This window comes from Carcharhinus amblyrhynchos, chromosome 18, assembly GCF_965287045.1.
Source record: "Carcharhinus amblyrhynchos chromosome 18, sCarAmb.v2.hapA, whole genome shotgun sequence".
Classification (NCBI taxonomy): domain Eukaryota; kingdom Metazoa; phylum Chordata; class Chondrichthyes; order Carcharhiniformes; family Carcharhinidae; genus Carcharhinus; species Carcharhinus amblyrhynchos.
In genome coordinates, this window is record NC_137341.1 from 21,009,362 (window position 1) to 21,032,094 (window position 22,733).

The window sequence follows — 22,733 nt, forward strand, 5'->3', positions numbered from 1 at the left end:
CATGAATGAGACCTGCAGTTGGATGGGGGGTTGCATGGGGTGCCAGTGACAAGGGGAGCTGGGGTTACTGTGCCCAGAGGGACATGGATCTGCAGGTTGTGTGATCAATGGTCCAGTTGATGTTTTGGTCTAACCCACACCTTTTTTCTCTGCTCTTTCTTACTCTCCAGGGTAATTGCTATGTGTGGAACCTGACAGGGGGAATTGGTGATGATGTCACTCAACTCATTCCCAAAACTAAAATCCCAGCTCATAAACGCTACGCTCTTCGCTGCAAGTTCAGCCCTGATTCCACGTAGGTCCTTTCTTTTATGTGATGTACTAATCAGCCCCAAACTCTCTCATTCGCTTCTGGTACTGATCAGTGAGGGATGTCATAAGAAGATTGTCCAACTTGAGGCCGCTGCAAAGTACCTTGCCTGTGATCCAAAACGTGGGGGTGTGTGTGTGTGTGAGGGGGGTGTGTGTGTGTGTGTGAGGGGGGTGTGTGTGTGTGTGAGGGGGGTGTGTGTGTGTGTGAGGGGGGTGTGTGTGTGTGTGAGGGGGGTGTGTGTGTGTGTGAGGGGGGTGTGTGTGTGTGTGAGGGGGGTGTGTGTGTGTGTGAGGGGGGTGTGTGTGTGTGTGAGGGGGGTGTGTGTGTGTGTGTGGGGGGGTGTGTGTGTGTGTGTGGGGGGGGAGGGTGTGTGTGTGTGTGGGGGGGGAGGGTGTGTGTGTGTGTGGGGGGGGAGGGTGTGTGTGTGTGTGGGGGGGAGGGTGTGTGTGTGTGTGTGGGGGGGGAGGGTGTGTGTGTGTGTGTGGGGGGGGAGGGTGTGTGTGTTTTATTACAGTAGTCTTGTGCACATCCAGGTGAATCTCTCTGCCTCTACCCTATCCATCCCTTCCATTATCTTATACGCCTCTATAAGATCCCCCCCTCATCCTTCTACACTCCAAGTACAGACCCAGTCTCTTTAGTCTCCCTTCATAGTCCCACCCCCACACACCCCACCCCACCTGGTGATAGATCTGCGGTGACAGATGACAGGATAAGGTAGAGGTGTACAGCTGCTACCTCCCACTATAGATAGTTGGTGTGTATTTATCAGTTAGCAGTGCTTAATGCTGCTTGTAGTTTCTTTATCCTCAATCCTTTGACTGTTTTCCTCGTGAGAGCTATTGTACCTCCATTGCTTCTGCTGCTGATTTAAATGTTCCCACCCACTCCCAAAAGTTTTATTCAGTTTTCTAACTGAACACTGGCTGAACATGGGGTAAATGACCAACTGGACCTGGAAGTGTACAGGCCATTGAAAGGAGACCTTATTGGAGACAAATTAGCTGTTGAGAATTACCTTTCTAATGAACATATCACCATGGAAAGAGATAGGATCAGGTAGGCTAGGAAGGTGTTTGTCTGGAGTAAGGGGAAATATGAAGACATCAGGCAGATAATTGGACGAATAAACTGGAAGGTGGTGTTCTTGGGGAAAAGTACAGAAGGAAGGTGGCGGATATTCAAGGAATGTTTGACTGGAGCTCTGCACGATAATGTTCCGATGAGACAAGGAGGTTTTGGTAGGGTGCGGGGACCGTGGTGCACGAAGGTTGTGGTGAACCTAGTCAGGAAGAAAAGAAAGGTGTATAAAAGGTTCAGAGAGCTAGGAGATGTTAAGGATCTAGAGGAGTATAAGGCTTGTAGAAAGGAGCTTAAAAAGGAAATTAGGAGAGCCAGAAGGGGTCATGAGAAGGCCTTGGCAGGTAAGATTAAGGAGAATCCCAAGGCCTTCTACAAATATGTGAAAAGTAAAAGGATGAGAAGAGAATGGGTAGGACCTATAAAAGGTGAAGGGGGAGAAGTCTGTGTGGAACCAGAAGAAATGGCACAGGTGCTTAATGAGTACTTTTTGCCTCGGTATTCACGGTGGAAAGTGATCTGGGAGGTTGTACTACAGGTTTGCAGCAGTCTGAAAAGATGAGTATGTGGATGTTAAAGAAGAGGATGTGTTAGAACTTTTAAACTCTGTCAAGATAGACAAGTCACCGGGACCGGATGAGATGTACCCCAGGTTACTGTGGGAGGTGAGGGAAGTGATTGCAGAGCCCCTGGCGATGATCTTTGCATCGCCGATGGAGACGGGAGAGGTTCCGGAGGATTGGAGGATTGCGGATGTGGTTCCTATTTTCAAGAAAGGGAACAGGGATAGCCCGGGAAATTACCGACCGGTGAGTCTGACCTCAGTGGTTGATAAGCTGATGGAGAGGCTTCTGAGGGACAAGATTTATGAGCATTTGGAGAAGTTTAGAATGATCAGAAATAGTCAACATGGTTTTGTCAAGGGCAGGTCATGCCTTACAAGCCTAGTTGAGTTCTTTGAGAATGTGCCTGAACACATTGACGAAGGAAGAGCGGTAGACATGGTTTACATGGACTTCAGCAAGGCATTTGATAAGGTCCCCCATGCAAGACTTCTTGAGAAGGTGAGAGGGCATGGGATCCAGGGGGATCCAGAACTGGCTTGCCTGCAGAAGGCAGAGAGTGGTTGTGGATGGGTCTCTTTCTGCATGGAGGTCGGTGACCAGTGGAGTGCCCCAGGGATCTGTTCTAGGACCCTTGCTGTTTTTCATAAATGACCTGGATGAGGAAGTGGAGGGATGGGTTAGTAAGTTCGCAGACGATACGAAGGTTGGTGGTGTTGTGGATGGTCTGGAGGGATGTCAGAAGTTGCAGCGGGACATAGATAGGATGCAAGACTGGGCGGAGAAGTGGCAGATGGACTTCAACGCAGATAAATGTGTAGTGGTCCATTTTGGCAGGACCAATGGGATGCAGGAGTACAATATCAAGGGTAGGAGTCTTAGCTGTGTTGAAGAGCAGAAGGATCTTGGGGTCCGGGTCCATAGGACTCTTAAATCGGCCTCGCAGGTGGAGGATGTGGTCAAGAAGGCGTATGGTGCACTGGCCTTCATTAATCGGGGAATTGAGTTTAGGAGTCGGGAGGAAATGCTGCAACTTTATAAGACCCTTGTCAGACCCCACTTGGAGTACTGTGTGCAATTCTGGTCACCTCACTATAGGAAGGATGTGGAAGCTTTTGAAAGGGTGCAGAGGAGATTTATAAGGATGTTGCCTGGATTGGGAGGCATGCCTTAGGTTGAGGGAGCTGGGACTCTTCTCCCTGGAGAGACGAAGGTTGAGAGGCGACCTGATAGAGGTTTATAAGATGTTGAGAGGAATAGATAGGGTGGATTCTCAGAGGCTATTTCCCAGGACTTAAATGGTCGCTACGAGAGGACACAGATTTAAGGTGCAGGGAAGCACGTACAGAGGAGATGTTAGGGGTAAGTTTTTCACTCAGAGGGTGGTGAGTGAATGGAATCGGCTGCCGTCGGTGGTGGTGGAGGCGAACTCGGCTTAGTAGGTATAGATGTGATCGGCGCAACTTGTGGGCCGAAGGGCCTGTTTGTGCTGTAGTGTTCTATGTTCTAATATCAAAAGCATCTGAGTATGTTAGGAAGGCTAAGGCATAATGAAGCCTCTGATTTGTTTTAGAACAATGCTTCTTTAGCTACCCCAATATTGTGTATTATGGCTTGATCCCACTTCAAAACACTGTTAACAGTGTGCTTTATAACTATCTTGCTTGAAATCATCATGATGTATATCCTAGAGCACTTGTACATTAGTCGGCCCTGTAAAATATGAATCATATTGCAGTGCCACTATTAGCGCTGTTATCTTTCCTAACAGACTTCTTGCTACATGCTCAGCTGACCAAACCTGTAAAATATGGAGGACTTCAAACTTCTCGCTGATGACAGAGCTTAGCATCAAGAGCAACAATCCAGGAGAGACATCACGGGGCTGGATGTGGGACTGTGCATTCTCTGGGGATTCACAATATATTGTCACAGGTAAGAAGTCTACTGTGAAATTAAAGCTGCTTCCATTTTAGCATTCTTTACACTAGTGCTGAGAACTGCTGTAGTATTATCAGCAGGTTTTATGAAGATCGATGCTGAGACATGATTTGAGTTCCTGGAAGAATTTGTACCTCTGAAAAGCCTCATTGATTCTTTTATTTTATGTCGTGATGCCAAAGTAAAGTCTGTAAGAAGTCTCATAACACCCACTCACCTGACGAAGGAACAGCGTTCCGAAAGCTAATGGTGTTTACTACCAAATAAACCTGTTGGACTTTAACCTGGTGTTGTGAGACTTCTTACTGTGTTTACCCCAGTCCAACGCCGGCATCTCCACATCAAAGTAAAGTCTCACAGGCTAACAATGGAAATATGTGGCAGACCACTTTGGAAATGTGCTGGGTTTGGAATAAAACTGAAGACTTTGCATATTTTGTTTTGTAAGTTGAGCTTTGGCTCAGTGGCCCTAAGTCTAATGTCATGAGGTCAAGTCCCAATCCAGGATTTGAGCACATAACCTAAACTGACATTCCAGAATAATAGCGAGTACTATGTTGTTGGAGTTGCTGACTTTAGAAAAAGATGTTAAACTGAAGCCCCAATTTATCTGTTGGATGGATGTAAAATATTCAATGATATATTTTGAAAATTTGCAGGGAAATTCTCCTTGCCAACTATTTATCCCTTGACCAACATCACTGAAACATACAGATTGGTGATGTATCTCAAAGCTATTTGTGGGACCTCCTGAAAGGAAATTAATTGCTTCTAATTACATTAAACAATGATTACATTTCAAATGTACTTGATTAGCTGCAAAAAGATTGGAACATGCCATGGTTGTGAGAAATGCTAAATAAGTTCAGATTCTTTCTTCTAAAAGTACATTAGCCTGACACAACCATTCAGATAGTGCTGATTTTATCCACTAAGCGAGGCTGCTTGTGAGGGTTTTACAATTGAATTAGCTCAAGCCATTTCTAAAGTACGTTAAGATGATTTTAATCCATAAATCTAAATTATGGCCGATAGATATTCTGTGCATACTGAAAGGTAACATTCTTCTTTCCACTTAGCCTCTTCGGATAACCTTGCACGGTTGTGGTGCGTGGAGACTGGTGAAATTAAACGGGAGTACAGTGGCCATCAGAAAGCAGTAGTCTGCCTAGCCTTCAATGATAGTGTGCTGAGCTGAAGATTTCCATGGGATGCTTGCCTTCTCCCCTCTTTTATTCTTCCATTGCTCTCTTCACCGCTGTTCCTTTTCCAGTTTCATGTTGTTGAAACAGCTCCCAGCCAGATTAGTATTTTGGAAGTCTCTGAAAAGACAAAATCAGTCAGCTGCTGAGGACTGGAACATTTCTGCGTGCACCTTTGGCAGGCTTGACTATGACGTGACCTGTGAAGTTGTGATGGCTCAGTAAATTTCAGTTCTCACACCAAGATTTCAGTAAAGCACAGAGCTGAGTGATATTTTCATTTCGTGCCCACCTGAACTGTGAAAAGAAATGCCCAGCAACACAATTCTAGATACTGTGCTTCCAAATTTGGACCATCTGAAGCATACCGTAAGCTCTCTAATACAGGAATAAGATATTGGTAAGTATAGGTTTATTGCCGGTGTTGATGATGAGTGTTTTGAGGATATAAGTTAAGGATATTTTGCATAGTGTGAAAATGTAAGCTCTCTGTTATTTTTCCTGCTATGTACTAGTATTGATCCAGGAGAGAAGCTAATTAATAACACTAGAATTTAAATTTTGCGCTGGTTTATTTTCACTCCTACAATGGAAGTCATTTGATCTGCAACAAGTGAACATATTTATGCCAGTGACACAACCGTCTCACAAATTGCAGAGAGAGAATTTGGACCAATGATTTTACCATCTGTTAGTGAGCACCTGAATCATCAAACTGCTGCTACGGAGGAAGATCATTAACATTGCACACAAATAAAAATTATTTCTATACCCGAATGGATGCTGCTTTCGTTTTTTTGTGCAAGGGGGTTTCACAAGATTCTATTATTAAGCTGCCATATTTGGGATGCCCTATAGAGACAAAAGATGCTATATAAATGCAAGTCTTTTCTTTCTCTCTTGTCTCTAAATAGCTGATGTCATTTTAGAACTAGCTAGTGTCTCTGAAATATATACAAAAACAAAAAATGTGGATACTTAATCTGAAATAAAAACAAAATACTGCAAAATACTGGAAATACTCAGCGGTCAGGCAGCATCTATGGAGAGAGACATAATTAAAGTTTTGATAACCTTTCACCAATTGTTTGGATCTGAAATCAGTCTGTTATTGAATTTGCTACGGATCATCTATTCCTCCCTCCAAACGTTTTATTTTTAATGCTGATGTGATCTTTTCAGCCTTCCAATTTGATTTGATTCCATATACCCACAAGCGAGAATCCCCTGCCGACTATGCCAAGACCTGCAAGACATAACAGGCTGTACAAGATGAAGGCATGTAAAGTCGCTGGCTCCAACACACCCCTCCCTGATGAACTCAATGCATTTTACGTCCATTTTGAGCAAGAGGTCAGCAAGAGCATTCCCTCCACCTCGAAGCCTCAGATGAACCTGTATCTGAGGTCACTGCTGCAGATGTCAGAGCAGCTTTCTTGAAGGTCAACCCACAGAAACTAACTGGCCTGGATGGGGTACCTGGGTGAGCACTCAGATCCCGCACAGATCAGCAGGATCATCAGTGTGTGGGTATTCGCAGACATCTTCATCCTCTCTTTACAACAAACTGAGGTCCCTATCTGCTTCAGGAAGAAAAGCCAAGTAGCGTGCCTTAATGACTGTCACCTGGTGGCTCTGACATCCATCATCATGAAGTGCTTTGAAAGGTTAGTCATTGGCATGAAATAGTTCCAGCCTCCCCGACTGCCTGGATCCACTACAGTTTGCCTATCGCCGGAACAGATACACAGTAGGCTCCGTCTCCCTGGCCCTGCACTCAACCCCAGAACACCCAGATAACAAAGATACCTATGTCAGACTCCTATTTATTGACTACAGTTCAGCCTTCAACACTATTATTCCCATGAAACTCATTTCCAAACTCCGTGGCCTAGGCCTCAGCACCTCCCTCTGCGACTGGATCCTGAACTGCCTGCTGCAGTTGTAAATGCGCCTAGTTTGGGGGCGTTTAAGAGATCCGTGGATAGGTTTATGGACGAAAAGGGATTGGTTTAGGTTAGTGGGTCATTGTTTTGTAACTGGTCGGCGCAACATCGTGGGCCGAAGGGCCTGTTCTGCGCTGTATTGTTCTATGTTCTATGAACTTCCTAACTCTCAGACCACAATCAGCAAGGATAAGCAACAACACCACCTCCACGATCATCCTCAACACCGGCGCCTGACAAGACTGTGTTATTAGCCCCCTGCTATACTCCTTATACACCTATGATTCTGTGGCCAAATTCCCCTTCAACTCAATTATCAAGTTTGCTGATGACACCACCGTAGTGGGTCAGATTTCAAACAATGACGAGACAGAGTACAGGAATGAATAGAGAATCTGGTGAATTGGTGTGGCGACAATAATCTCTCCCTCAATGTCGACAAAATGAAGGAGATTGTCATCGATTTCAGGAAGTATAGAGGAGAACGTGCCCCTATCTACATCAGTGGGGACAAAGTACAAATGGTTGAGAGCTTCAGGTTTTTCTGTGTCCAGATCTCCAACAACCTCTCCTGGTCTCCCATGCCAACACTGTAGTTAAGAAAGCCCACCAATGCCTCTGGTTTCTCAGAAGACTAAGGAAATTTGGCATGTTTGCTACAATTCTCATCAACTTTTACAGATGCGGCATAGAAAGCATTCTTTCTGGTTGTATCACAGCTTTGTATGGCTCCAGAATGATGAATCTGTGGAACTCTTTGCCGCAAAAGGCTGTGGAGACATTGAGTGTCTTTAAGACGGAGACATAGATTCTTGATTGATGAGATCAGGGGTTGTGAGAAAAAGGGATGAGAAACCAATGTCAGCCATGATTGAATGGTACAGCAGATGTGATGGGCCGAACGGCCTAATTCTGCTCCTATGTCTTATCGCCTTATGCTCTGCCCAAAACTGCAATAAACTACAAAAGGCCTTGAATGCAGCCAATCCGTCACACAAACCAGCCTCTCATCCATTGACTCTGTCTAAACTTCCTGCTGCCTCGGCAAAGTAACCGGCATAATTAAGGACCCCGTGCACCCCAGACGTTCTCCCTTCCACCTTCTTCCATCAGGAAAAAGATACAAAGGTCTGAGGTCACGTACCAGTTGACTCAAGAACGGCTTCTTCCAAGCTGCCTGACTTTTGAATGGACCAACCTTGCATTAAGTTGATCTTTCTCTACACGCTAGTTATGACTGTAATATTATATTCTGCACTCTTGTTACTTTTTCTTGCTTACAGACAAAGCATAGAGACAATATTTTTTCATTGTAAGTTAATACATTTGGCAATAAATCAAATCCGTTTCACTCTATATGCATTGCATTCAATTGTGCAGCAGCTCCGTTTGCACTTTGCAGTAAGTGACATCCCTCCATCTGTATGTCTTAGTTGTCAGCTGTGGCTCAGTGCTAGCACTCTCACCCCCGCATCAGAAGATAGTGGGTTCAAGCCCTACAAAGACTTGAGCATGTTACTTAAATTGGCACTTAAATGCGGCAGAGTGGGCTTTCTTTCAGATGAGATGTTAACTTGGTCGTGTTTATCCTCTCAAGTGAACGTAAAAAAATCTATGCACTATTCAAGGAGTTGGGGAGTTCTTCCAATATCCTGGCCAATATTAATCCATTAACCTGGATTATTCAAACAGATTATCTGGTCCTATTACATTTCTGTTTGTGGAAACTTACTGTGTGTAAATTTAATGCTGTGTTTCTTGTGTTACAAGAGTGACTATACCTCAAAAGTACTTTGGCTATTACATGCTTTGGGACACCCTGAGATCACGAAAGGCACTGAAGAAATGCAAGTTATTGCTTACATCTCACTTCTTCTGTGCACATCACTGCATTAAGTGACCTGCTTCTCTCCTATCATTACTCTGTTTGTATTTTGCACTTTGTAACAAGTGGCTTCCCTTTTTCCTCCCACTACCCTGTTCTGGGGAATGGGTGTTCTGTAGTTTTGAATTAGTGTTGAGTAATGTGATTCAATGTTTGATGTTAGAGATTACGATAGACCATGTTGACTTGATCAGTTTTATTGTTTCTTTGAAAAGCTCAAAAACAAATATGTGGATGGAATACATTTCCGTAACACAAACCAGGAAACTGCAAAAAGCAATGGTAAAGAAACTAGTCTTTTTTGAAGCCATAGTAAGATCTTGGATTTTGGTAATTTTACACATTAATAAAAATGAAAGATTTTAATTAGGAAATAGAAAAACAGTGACTTTTTTAAACAGACCATCAAAAATAACTTCATTCCCCTTCCTTTTCCTCTGCATAGGTTGCAGCTTGTCCTTGCATTGAAGTTCATTAACCAATTGCTAAAATACTGAATAAGAATGTCAGTAAAGGAAAGACTGAGGATTGTATGTTAAATTCTGTTCTTAACAAACTGGCTATGTTCTGTCATCGTTAAGACTAACATGAAGAAAAGGTGCAACAAGGGGTGTTTAATCTGGTAAATAGTAAAAACACACTGAGACGCAAACGTTGTTTGGAAAACAGATATCGATGCAGAAGTAGATCAACCGTTGCCTCCCAGGCCCTGTTGAAGCAGAAAGGTCGCATTGTGAGAAAAATCAGCAGCCAAATGGAATACAGCCATTTGGATCACTAGCATGCATTTAATTACTGACTGAATTCAAAAGCACAGCTGCACCCTCTGAGCTGTTCATGGGCCAGAGTGCTGTGAGGTCATGGCACCATATCATAAAGTTTATGAGTGTAACAAGCTCCCCTGAGTGCATCTTGTGCAAATTGCAGGTAGAAATGCATCACTTGTGAAACCACAGTCTTGTGGTAAGCATTATGTATTGTATTCTTACAGAATGCCTAAGAATCCTAGCAATAGACAGATGGGGTTTATTGCAAAGCTGAGGAAGGAAAATTATACATCTTACCTTCTGAACTCTATCAGATATAAATGAAATGAGTGAAAGCACATTATTCCTAACCTGAGACTTGCTGTTTTAAAAAAATAACATTGTTCCATAGTTGTTTTTTAAGTGTAGTACTTACTGTTGCTTTTCTGGAGCCAGTAAACAGGGGTTTGATTGCAGAGACTGTCAATGTGTTGGCCCAGAGTCAATGGATCCACTTTCTTTCTACTCAGGATTCCGAGATACTCCCTGGAGAACTGGGTTTCATTTCTCAGCAGCAGAAGCTGGTTGAACTAAAATAAGCAATGTTTTCTCTTTATGACTCTTCCCAAACAAAAAAATTTGATACTTATACTCCGTACATCCTGAATTCATGTCCTTGTTTTCAAATCCCTCCATGGCTTTGTCTTTTTCTATATCTCTAATCTTTTGCTGCCTCACAGCCCTCTCGGTTATGTGTGCTCCTCTATACTTGTGCATTCACAATCATAATTGCTTCACCATCATGTCTTCAGTTGGCTTATGCTCTACGCTCTGAAATTCTCTCCATACACCTCTTCACCTCGTTTTCTCCTTTTAGGACACTCCTTAACATCAACCTCATGAACCAAATGTTTTGTTGTCTGATCAAATATCTCCTTAGAAGAACAGTGCTGGAAAAACTCAGCAGGTCAAGTAACATCGGTAGGAAGAGAAAACTGGCTGGAATTCTCTGGTCATTCACGCCCCACTTGTGCTATGAGCGATGATGGAGAACTCAGCCAAATATCCGTTCACTGAAGCGGGACCAGAGAATCCCGCTGGCGTGAACGGCCAGAGAATTCTGGCCAATGTTTCAAATTCATCTGACTCTTCTCCAGGACTAAAGAGAGGGAGAAATGTTAAATTGAGAGATTGTAATATATAGAGATCTTATGAATGTGAGACAGATGTACTGGTGGGGGTGGGGGGGGAGTGGAGAGAGGGTTATTGCATTCAGACAAGCGTATATGAGTTATTAAAAAAATGGATTTATGATGGAGGAGAAAGGGAGATAATAATTTAAGACTGTGACCTATGTGGATTGGAATCTTCTAATCTCCTGTGTTGCTTTTATCAAATGTGCTTTGTAAATATATATTGTTGTTATTTAGATGATATTTACCCATCACACCATATCTTCACAAACCTCCACTGGTTCCTTGTCCTCCCGATGTATTGATTTCAAAATCTCTCCACAACCTCAGCTTTCCATTTCTTCAATGTCACCCCACAAACTAATTGCCTTATCTGGCATCTCTGCTCTTGGTCTCTGAAATGTTTTGTATTAACCATGATGTCTATGCCCTCACTCCCAGCTCACCTTGGTCAGATGAGCCTTCATCCTTCATATCCCCAGAATATGGAATTCCTTTCTTAACTCTCTAAGCAAAACTAAATATACTATTGAAGCTCAACCTGTCGATAATTCTCCCCATTGAATCCCATGTATCCAGTACATCATCTTTCACTTAGAAAAAAAAATCACTTGTTTATCAACATTCATTCAAGTTCGTCCTACTGCCTGTCAACTCTTAGTTCATCTCTCGGTTTATCTCTCAGTTTGGGTTCAATTATGTCAAAGACTTTGCTTCTCAGCTTGGTAGATTATTGCAAACATTTCTTACTATTTGAGTGGGAAAAATACCCCTGTCTTTATGATGAGTTTGGAGGCTGTAAATAAGAAAGCAATGGAGAAACTCCAAAATGATTGCAGAGCCCACAGATCTAAATGTTTGACCCCTTATTCTAAAACAGAATTGAGAAATTTGAATTGTTTAAATAAGAGGAGATTTAATAAAAATGTTTAAAATCTTGAAGGGATTTGATAGTGTGCTTATTTCCTCTAACTGGGGAGTCAGTAAGAGGGTTAATTTAAAGTTATCCCATAAAGAAATGAGGAGATGTTAGGAGACATTCCATTATATCGTTAAATGGAAAACTCAATAAATAAAGGTTAAGACATCTGTAGGATAGGACTAGAGGAACCTGTATTGAGAGAGCATCGGAATTTGGGGAATATGTCTGCTAAGGAAAGTATCTAATCAGGTAAAAATATGGGATGTAAAGTCGGCAAAGATGAAACCTGAGAGTTTGGTTTTTAAACTCCGGGGCATTTAAAAGGAATTTAGATAAGTACATGAGGGAGAAAGTAGTGGGGAGAGGATAGGATTTAACCAAGTAGTTGGGGGGGGAATGATGATTTTATGCAGCATAAAAACTGTTGAAGACCAGTTAGGCTGAATGGCCTGTTCCGTTCTACAAATACTATGTAATTTAAGACATATCGCAACTTCCACAATCCCAATTTTACTTCCTGATCTTGCCTGCTCCGAGTATTATCCTCCTGCACGAGTGCCAGGCCAGACTTCTCTAGTGCACAATTTCCTCTTACCTGAGGCAACAAACTGAAACTATAACAGACATGGCCGTTAGAGAAAGGAGCTCCCAACACACAGTCTGAGAGGAAACGCTTAAGTTGTTTTATATAGAAGAAAAAGCAATTCCCATAAGATGCATGACCACAAAGACTGCATGTATGGCTGTCCTTTTTAACAGCAAAGCTTTTATAAATGAATGACAAACATGCCATTAGGTAAATTGCTGAGAGCAGTTATGAGCCATACAGAACAGAAGGTCTGATTTCTTATTAGTGTTGTGTTAATTGAGCTCAGCCAAGAGAATGGATGTGGCGCAATTGGCTTCAGCAACTTTGGATTAGGCTGGCTGAAAATCAGCCTCGGTTTCATGTTCTAATTACTGTACTCTGGTCCCTGGAAAGTGGATTATCAGGCAATGCTTTGATCTCACACACTTTGACTCCTCATCACAGTTGACCAATTCGCTTTATGAGCCCACACATGACGAATAGCTGCTTGGGCAAGGTTACTGGAGCCTGTGGAATTGTATTTCAGCTATAGTCAGTGTCATCAGGAAAGGAAGGGTGAACTTTTTGTAGTCTCTACAGATTCAAACAAGTGCTCTAAATTTCACTTAAATTTAGTTCTCAATGACGAGATCCTTGATTGGAACTGACTTAAAGATGTGAGCTGAGATGATATTTCAGCACCGCATTCCACATTAATGCTACAGGTTTTACAGTGAGAGTGGAACAAAGTAGGCTTTGTGTTAAATCAATGGCTGCTCATCATGGGATGCATTTCATTCTGGACAACAGCACCCTGTCAAAATACACAGGGTGAACTCTGCTTGCTGGGTGGAATGGCTTGTGCGAATGTGCTCATAAGCATGTGGAATATCACTGCCAGTAATAGTTTAGAATTTTTAATGAATTCAGTGTCCTGATCAATGAGAATATTAATGTGTTTCTTAATTAGTCATGATCCTATTTAATACAAGAATTGCCTTTGAATATTTGTAAATTTGCTGCAACTGCCATGCATGTGTAAATCCTGGTGTGCCGCATATGGCCAAATAGAAACCTCCATGAGCCCACTCCGTTTCACTTCAAACATTGGATTTTAAGAACGTTATTGGCTGTTATTGAGTTACTTACACTTCCTGCCAGTGCGTGCAAATTAAATACAGTAAATATCACTGGGATTCTAGCAAGCCAGAAGGCTATGGGACAGCATTTCTGCTTCAACATAATCTTCACTGTAACTGCATTACACTAATAATTTAAGAGTTTGAATTTCAAAACAGAACAAAAGATAAGAGCAGGAGTTGATATTTTAGTCCCTTGAGCCCACTTCTCCATTCAGTTTGATCATTGTGGATCTGATTCATGGTCTCAACTCCACTTTCCGGCCCCCACCCAAAAAGTAATCCCCGTAGATGAACGTGCAACCTTCAACCTAGCGCAACCTCCAATAATCTCTGTGGTAGTGAATTCCAAAGATGCAACAACACTGACTCATTCCTCATCTCCATCTTAAGTAGATCACCTATTCTGGGACTCTGCCACTTAGTTATGGATTTCAGAAGGAAAATATCCTGTCAAGACCTATCTTAATATTTTGTTTCAATAAAGCCACCTCTCCTCCTTCTAACCTCCAATAAGTATAATAACTCCAGGAATCAGCTATAATGGAACAGTTTTGCACGAAGTAAAGCAAAATCACAACCCTGTAATGAAAACAGGTCCCAACTGGGACAATAATGACCCACTCAGGTGATTGCTTTATACAGAGCTCAGCATATGAGCTCCAACTGGTGAGTTAATTACCAATCCCTAGGAATCTCGTATTCAAAAGTCCTACAGAGAGTTAATAAGTGATTTCCCCATGCAAGTCCTGGGGTTATTAGAGTAAGTAAGGACCCAAACTCAACATTTGTTCACAAGACATCAACTCCATCACAGGAATCACCCCAGTGAACATTCTCTGAACCACTTGCAATATAAGTATATATTTTCTTCAATAACGAGACCAAAACTGTACATAGTATCCTCTGTTCTCATCAATGTTTAGTAAGACTTCCCTGCTTTTATAGTTCATTGCTCTTGCAATAAAGGCCAACATTTAGTTTGCCTTCTTAATTATTTTCTGTAACATTGTGATTCATGTGTGAGGCCACACTGATCCATCTGTATTGCAGCATTCTGTAGTATCTCTTTCAAATTATTTGTGCTTTTATTTTTCCTGCCACATTTTCCCATGCAATATTCCATATGCCAACTTTTTGACCGTTTGCTTCTCTGTCCCTTTAGTTCAAAGACGGTTCACTCAAGTGATTCCTGAGATTGAGGTTATCTTTCGAGGAAAGGTTGGATAGGTTGGACCTGTATCCATTGGAGTTTAGAGAATGAGGGGTGATCATAGTGAAACACAAGATCCTGATGGGACTTGACAGGGCGGATGCTGAAAGGATGTTTCCCTTGTAAAAGAGACTGGATCCAGGGGACACAGTTTAAAAATAAGATGTCTTTAATTTAAGACAGATGAGAATTTATTTCTGAGGGTTGTTAGTCTGTGGAATTCTCTACCCCCAGAAATCAGCAAAGGCAGGATTATTGATCAGCGTGATCTTATAAAATGGTGGAGAAGGCTCAAGATGCTGAATGTCCTACTCTGCTCCCAGTTTGCACATTTTTAGACTTCGTATCATCAAATTTGTCTACAGTACTCACTACCTTCATCCAAGTCATTGTATAGATTGTATATAGTTGAGGTTGCAGCACTGATTCCTGTGGCATCCCTAGTTATAGTTTACTAACGTGAAAATGACCCATATATCCTGAGTTTCTGTTAGCCAATTCTTTATCCATGCTAATATATTACTCCGATCACCGTAAGTTCTTATCTTCCGTAGTAACATTTAATGTGATAACTTATCAAATACCTTTTGGAAAACCAAATAAAATAAATTTTGTTATTTCTCAAAGACTTCTGACAAATCTGATAAACATGATTTCCCTTCCATAAAATCATGTTGACTCTGCTTGATTTTCCAAATTTTCCAATGACCTTAATTATGGATTCCAGCATTTTCAAAATGACAGATGTTTTTCTGTCTCCCTCCATTTTTGAATAGAGGTGCTACATTTTCAGTTTTCCAAACAGCTGGGACCTTTCCAGATCAAGAATACTTTAAAAGATCATAACCAATGTATCCACTGCAGTCACTTTTTAAGATCCTAATATAAAGGCCATTGGCTCCAAGGGACTTGTCAGCTTTCTCCATTTGTCTTCCTGATACTACTTCTCTAATGATTGTTTTAGATTTCTCCCTCCCTTTTACTAAATTTTCTGCTCTAATTGGGATACTTTGTTTCTTCTACTATGAAAGCAAATAGAAAATGCTCAAAGTCTCTGCAATTCCCTTGATGTCCATTATAGATTTCCTAGCCTCTTCCTCTAAGTTTACTTTAGCTGCTCTTCCTTCTTCATTTACTTTTAGAATCTCTTATATTTTCCGTCATTTTTATTTCTTGCCAATTTAGTCTCTTAATGTCTCCCTCTGTTATTTCCTTAGTCACCATTTTGCTGGTTTCTAAAGTTTCCCCAATTTTCTCACCTACCACTAATCTTTGCAGCATTGTACCCTTTCTCCTCCGAATTGAATATCATTCTTAATTTCCTTAGATAGCCATGGTTGGGTCATCCTTCTCACAGTCTTTCTTCCTTAGTAGACTATGGCCAGGATTGCTGTGCGAAGGTGGCCTCCATTTGCCATGGGTTTCCCTGTTTGCACCCTCCACTGCCGGTAACCCATGGTGGGGGGAAATTGCTGTCAGTGGGAACAACTGGAAAATTTGGGCCAATTCTTGAGGGATGCTAAATAATTCCTTAATCGATGGCAGACATTTGTCTGCCATCTTGCCCTTTAAGGTGTCTTGTGATTGCCATCTCGTTAATTATTTTGTGTGCTTCATGTAAAAGGAGATAAGGCACATTAAATTGAATTCCTGTTTCCAAAGACGTTTTGGAAAATTCTGTTCAGTATCACTTCTGTTTCATCATTATTTATTCTTGTTATTCTAGAACGTGAACCTGTTGAGATTATGAATGTATCAAATTGAAGTCGCTAGATAGAGCGAGAGAATGCAGGAAGGGAAGACAAGAACCAGAAATAGAGTATGTTAAAGGCAAGAATTAAGTGGAATCAGAATATAAATGAAATTCTCAAGGCCAGGAGGAGAGCCAAAAGCAATGTCAACAAAGTCTGAGGAAGAAGTCAAGAAGGGAGCCTGAGTAAGAATGGAACACAGTGTCCCACCTATCTGGCAAAAAGAAGAATAGGTGTAATGCATGAATAACAATTTTTATTTATAGCTGATTTCATTCATTGCACCTGACCTTTTGTATTCCAGTTTGGACTCTTTCTCCAAGAGGTGCTAACATTGCCTTACCTTCTGCTCTTGGGCAGTGATAACAGTGTGAATATTCTCCTGGTCGGCAGCCAGCATTTTTCGAACTAGACAGATGTTGCTCCCTCCGAGCTGGTAACAAACTAAACCCTGCCGAGGGGGGGAATAATCGTTCAGTCTGTGTGCATATGACACCCGGTAATTTACCTCACCATCCTTCGTTTAAAGCAAGAAAATCATATATTTCTTCAGGCTCAATGTGTGCTGTGCCACTGAAAGGGTTTGAACTGAGCAGTAGCATAAAGTTTGAGAAAATCAAGGGCCTGGGGCTTTGGTAATATTCTGCTACTGGAGTGTTTGATTGTACATTTTAGGCGATCTTGTTGTTTTCAAATGTGTTCGAAAAGTATTGTATTTGTTCCATAGAATCTCTAAGTTAGTGAATGATTTTTTTTCTGTTATAACAAATATCTTGTGCAGGGCGATCAACTCTTTTAAAATGAGGGATACTTTGACCATTGGGGAGGTGGAAAGGTGAGGGTGATTGTTGGTGACCATGACAGTGGGGGAGGAGACATGGGTAGGGAGGGTTAATTAAAATCATTCAAAACTTAAATTATCATGTTTGAGTCTCAACATTATCATCTCTCCGCTGGCCTACTCACTCACACGCAGTACTGATCAAATCATCTAAACCTGCACTGCAAACTGCCCAGATCAGTATTCCTCCAGCTGTCCTAGAAATAAAGGGCAAAAGGCGTACCTTAAGGGACACAGGAAAAACAGTCAAAATATGGGTCAGTCCCTTAAAATACGGAACAACTGATCTCAGTTAACCCTCCATACCCATGTCTCCTCCCATGCTGTCATAGAACCAATGCAAGACTTTTGGAACACATTTGAAAACAACAAGGTCACCTAAAATAGTCTTGTGATGAGTCAAAAGTTCCAAAGTCTGAAGTTATGGGGTAAATTTTAACACCCAGAAACTGGGGTTTTTGGGGATAAGGTGAGATCATTTTTTAAAAATCTCAAACCTGACCTCAACCCATCAATTTCCGGGTTTAACAAAAGAAGGAGAAGGATTGGGCAGACGATCTGGTCTCAGGAGCTTGGCTGGCAGTTTAAATATTATCATAAGGCTATTTGAGGCATGATCAGCTGAGGCAAGAACAGATTTGGGGAGAAGTTAAGTGTCCATATAAGTCTTTGCAGGCTAGAATAGAGCAGGAGTGCTCCCAAAAGCCCTATTCTCCTCATCCCTACATACAAAGTTCAGTGATGTAAGGGATCAGGTACCCATCGAGAGATCATGCATCAGACATCCAACCATCCCCAGCCCTGCTGCCCCCTCAGTAGCAACAGTAAAAGGATCATTTAGATCCAAAACGTTAACTCTGTTTCTCTCTTATGGATGTGATTTTTCAGCATACTCTAATTTTATTTCAGATTTCCAGCATCTTTTATTTTAGTAAAGACCTCCCTACTTGTTCCTGTCATCTGCTTGGGAGTTTTTTACTACCTGCCCGAGTGGAAACCAAGCCTGTCATTCAGGCTGACTTCCAGGTGGGAAATCTGTGAAGAGCTGAAACTCCACAAAATACAGGAAAACCTGGACTTCCACATTTTCCACCTAAAAGATGCTTCCACTTGTGGGGGAGTCCAAACTAGGGGCCAAAACGCAACAATCTCTAAAAAAAATCAAATAGTAAATTTAGGGGAAACTTCTTGCCAAGGGGATGTTTAGAATTTTGAACTTGCTACTGCATGGTGTTGTTAAAACACGTAAATAGTATAGGGAATAGCTAAGTAAACAATGAAGGAGGAAGGAAGGACATGCTGATAGGATCAAATGAAGTAAGGTGGGAGGAGGATTAGATAGCTCTTTTGCATACCAACCAAGTAAACAAACTCAACTTAGGGACAAATTAAAAGGGGCAGCTCTCTAAAAGGAGGGGGAACAGCCCGAATAGGAAACAAAGTGCAAAGGAAACTTAAAACGTTAAATCGTAATGTGATTGTCGAGGTCAGTAATACACCCTAGCCCCTGCGGTGCGCAGCGGGCGTGAAAGAGGAGGGTTAGGTAAAGCATACTTGCTGAAATATACCCGTTGAGCTAATTGGCTTGTTTTTGTTCTATTAATTGAATGTAACTGAGACAGAGCCTTCTCCATTTGCAGTCTGCGGATTTGTCTGAAAAAGTTCCGTGCAGCAACTTGTAACTTAACGCGTAAAACATTGCTCATCAATGTAGCCACCTCAGCCCCTTACTCACATTCTTACTGTCAAACAGCACTACTGTTGTGTGGTTCCTGTCCATTATGTGATAAGTTACCAGATCCTCCTCCTTGTTCACAACTGCTGACTGACTGATCGTGGCACCCTGCACATCGTGAAATGTTATCTGCACAGCCTGGGGAGAGGCAGAAACTCGAATATTAAAACCAGAGAAAACCTCAAATCAGTGGCCATGATCTCCTCAATCTTGGTTTTACTGAACTGCAATAAAGGCAAAAAAGTCAGACTCGGACAAAATAAATTCACACAGAAAAATGTGATATAAGCAAGAATATGAACTGTACATGAATCGAAACATTTCTCAGAATCTCACAATTATTAAGACACAAAAGGTGGCCTTTTGGCTTTCCAAATGAGTATCATGACTTAGTATCATTCCCTTGCCTTTTCCCCATACTTTCCATGTTGTTTCCATTCAAGTAATCATCAAATGCCCTTTTGAATGCCTTGAATGAACCTTCCTCCACCACACTTCCAGGCAGTGCATTCTAGATCTGAACCACACATTGTGTGAAAAGGTTTTTTTCTCAGATAACATTTGCAAATCACTAAATCTGCCCTCTCTGGTTCCTGATCCTTTCACATTTTCTCCCTATCTGCTTTGCCTAGCCCCTTCATGAATTTAAATTTCTCTATCAAATCTCCTGCTAGCTACCTTCTCTCCAAAGAGAGCAGGACTTCAATTTGTCCTCCTAATTGAATTTCTCATCCTTGTGGTGCAGAAGGAAGCTATTTGACCCATCAAGTCTGCACCAAGAACAATTCCACTCAGGCCCTATCCTCATAACCCCATGTATTTACCCTACTTATCCCCCTAACACTTGGGGTCAATTTAGCATAGTCAATGAACCTAACCTGCAAATCTTTGGACTGTGGGAAGAAACTGGAGCACCTGGAGGAAACCCACGCAGACAGTGGGGGAGAACATGCAAACTCCAGATGGACAGTCGCCCGTGGCTCGAAATGAACCTGGGTTCCTGGCACTGTGAGGCAGCAATAATAACCACTATGCCACCCATAAAAATTCTGCCCAAAGGTTGCAGGCTTTTTTATTCATTTGTGGGACATGGGTGTTGCTGACTGGCTAGTATTTATTGCCCATCCCTAGTAAACCATTTCTGCACTCCAATGCAATTGCATCTTTCCTATAATGTGATTCCCAGAACTGTACACAGTATTTCAGCTGAAGTTTAACTAATATCTTATATAAATTCAACATAACCTCCTTGCTCTTGTATTCTATGCCCCTATTAATAAAGCCCTGAATATTATATGCTTTATTTGCTGCTCTGTCCACCTGTCCTGCCACTTGCAATGAAAAATGCACAAAAATACCCAGATAGGTGGAATCACACCTAACATTGGACAATATGGGCGGGACTTTACAGCCTCGCTCAAGTGAGACCGGAAACTCCTGGCAACAGACATTTCCATCGTCCACCCCTTGCCTGCTCCAATTCCGTGGTGGGTGAGATGGTGGAATTCTGGCATATGTATTGTGTTTTGCAATTAACTGAAAGATAATTTAAGATTATCAGCCAGGTTCACAATATGGCTCACTTATGCATGCTAGAAGCCACGTACAATCACACAGAGGGCACTGTATTTTGAATACAGTAGGAGCATGCTCACATAGTGTGCCTTTTTCAAATGAAAAAAGCTCAGGGGCAGCCAGTCCTTGGTTTATTCCCCATGGCAAGGTCTTAACCAGTCCAAGTTGACCTGCCTGGCTTGAATTTGAACAAATGCTTGGTCATTAACTGTTCACTGCTGTATTCTCTATAGCAGCGCCACCAGCAGAGTCCACTTGTGAACCAGCCAGCAGTGTAAATTACTTTTGGTAATTTTGCGAACTGTCCTGATGAGTTCAAGATGAAAAGCTTAGACAGAATGTCTCTTTTTTCAGTGATTCTCGAGTACTATACTACAAAATGACTAATTTGAATTCAGTTTCAAAAATCTGGAAAATCAATGCATTACCTGTGCCCTTTTATTACATTCTACAAAGTTTATTCTGGAAATAAAAGAGGCAATTTAACAACAGTACAGAATATGCCCAAGGAACTGAAACTTACAGAAAACATACAATTTGAAACCATCACACTCAAAAAAGCACCATCTGCAAGTCCTTAATATGGCCTCCTGTGCCACTGAATTCTATTAAAAATCTCAATAGTTCAGTGTTTTAAAATGAGTCAAAATGAACCAGTAATAGGAATGAAATGCAGTGTTTTCTGCTAGAGATGAGTAACTTGGTAGTGTAAGATGTTAAGCCTTAGCCACAGACCTGGAGCAGAGATAAAATGAGAAATCCCAGCAAACATACACCAGCTAAGTCAGAATCTGAGAAATGATCCAGCTACTTGTAAACATTTAAAGGCTCAGAGCTAGTCCCCTTGTTCAGTTCCTGACTGTTTCTAAAATTCCCAGTTTGTTATAAAGGTCCCTGAACTGTAGTGTCGTAAATTTACCTCAAATCTGGCCAATAATACCTGCTAGTCTCCAACATTTTTCCACTTTTCTAACTCTCCCTCAGCTGTCTAGAGCTGGAGCCTAGAGGGTAGGCAGGGAGCAAAGCTGAGGATTTAACTTACCTGCTGGTTGCTTCCTCTCAGATTCAGGATGCCCACAGCTGAGACCCCGATAACTGCAGCCACAACCAGCAAAACTAAAGCTCCACACAAGATGCGCAACCCAATCCCGGCTTCAGCTCCCAAGCGATCTGCTTGCACCTGCAGTGGGAACAGTATAGGGAGAAGGAGTTTGAATTTTGGCTCTGCAGAATAGACACAGTTTTCAATCGGGTTTGTTGATTGAGATGGAATTATTTTCTGGATCGCAAGAATGTAGAGGCGGTGGGTCTTAGGTCTGTGGGATGAGCTGCTCAGAAAAGAAGTCTTTCTTTGGTGCAAGGCAAACTTGGGTCTTAATCAGAATCAAATGCTAAGAGTGAGGATCCATTGACTGAGCTGACTGTGGAGGATCAGCTTCAGAAACCTGCTGCAGTCCTGTGTGACTGAGCTTTCAGCCGAAACCTACATGACATTAAAGTCCAACATTCTGAAATCATAAGACTGGCAGCTATCAAAGAGACAAGTCACTGGTACTAAAGTGATTTCTCTCCAGCTGAGCTAACCTAACGTGTTGTTGGTCACGTACTGCATATTGAACATGAAGAAAATCCCTTCTGTACCCACCCCATCCCCATCCCCATCCCCGTCCCCAGCCAATTTCAGGTAACAGTGGATCCTAGAAATGTCACTGATATTTAATACTTACAAATGGGAAAACACCCTTCAGGGTATTTGCGATCCTCCTGCTTCTCTCCATACTCTGAGAATGCTGCCTGCAATTCCCCTCTCCTGTCTGGCTCCTGCTGCTGTGGACATCGACACTATTCATTGATGGAGCTGAAACTTGTGCGCCTGGACTCCCTCCCTTCCCTTTCCTGAGCCTCAGCTTATTCTAGCCAAGGGCTGCAACATGATGCCAGGTCTGATTGATCAACAATAAGTAGAGAACTGAAGAGTGCCAGTGTTACAAGACAGGAGCCAGAGTGCCGCTGGTGCCAGAGAGTCCCTGAGATGCTCAAGCATGTTCAGGAATGTGAATGGAGTTAAAGTATGCTTGGGTGCACAACAATGTCCAGTCGCTGATAATAGTTAGAATATA

General features: G+C 42.0%; 2 protein-coding genes across 4 annotated transcripts in view; one reads left to right on the top strand and one right to left on the bottom strand.

The window, feature by feature from the left end:
- Window positions 1–7,027, top strand: part of mlst8 (MTOR associated protein, LST8 homolog (S. cerevisiae)) — a 28,202-nt gene extending 21,175 nt beyond the window's left edge. For all 3 annotated transcript variants that reach the window (XM_080206512.1, XM_080206513.1, XM_080206514.1), the window contains 3 exons: window positions 171–295; window positions 3,728–3,891; window positions 4,977–7,027. In XM_080206512.1, coding sequence (XP_080062638.1) covers window positions 171–295; window positions 3,728–3,891; window positions 4,977–5,095 — 408 coding nt within the window. In that variant the 3' untranslated portion in view covers window positions 5,096–7,027. The remainder of the gene's footprint in view (window positions 1–170; window positions 296–3,727; window positions 3,892–4,976) is intronic.
- Window positions 7,028–9,242: 2,215 nt separating this feature from the next.
- bricd5 (BRICHOS domain containing 5) lies at window positions 9,243–22,463 on the bottom strand. The gene is made up of 6 exons (XM_080206093.1): window positions 22,341–22,463; window positions 21,656–21,793; window positions 19,039–19,176; window positions 16,806–16,913; window positions 10,113–10,266; window positions 9,243–9,639 (listed from the first exon to the last, which is right to left on the bottom strand). The coding sequence occupies exons 1-6, from the start codon at window positions 22,461–22,463 to the stop codon at window positions 9,545–9,547; spliced, it is 756 nt and encodes a 251-aa protein (XP_080062219.1). The 3' UTR covers window positions 9,243–9,544.
- Between the last annotated feature and the right edge of the window lie 270 nt (window positions 22,464–22,733).

Excerpts from the sequence above, each read along its gene's own strand:
- bricd5 (XM_080206093.1), bottom strand. The coding sequence starts at position 22,463 with ATGAATAGTGTCGATGTCCACAGCAGCAGGAGCCAGACAGGAGAGGGG. Across the intron at positions 10,267-16,805 it reads TCACTGCCCAAGAGCAGAAG|TTCAACCAGCTTCTGCTGCT; the intron begins GTAAGGCAATGT and ends TGCTTATTTTAG. Across the intron at positions 9,640-10,112 it reads CTGGCTCCAGAAAAGCAACA|GGCCTGGGAGGCAACGGTTG; the intron begins GTAAGTACTACA and ends CTGCTTCAACAG.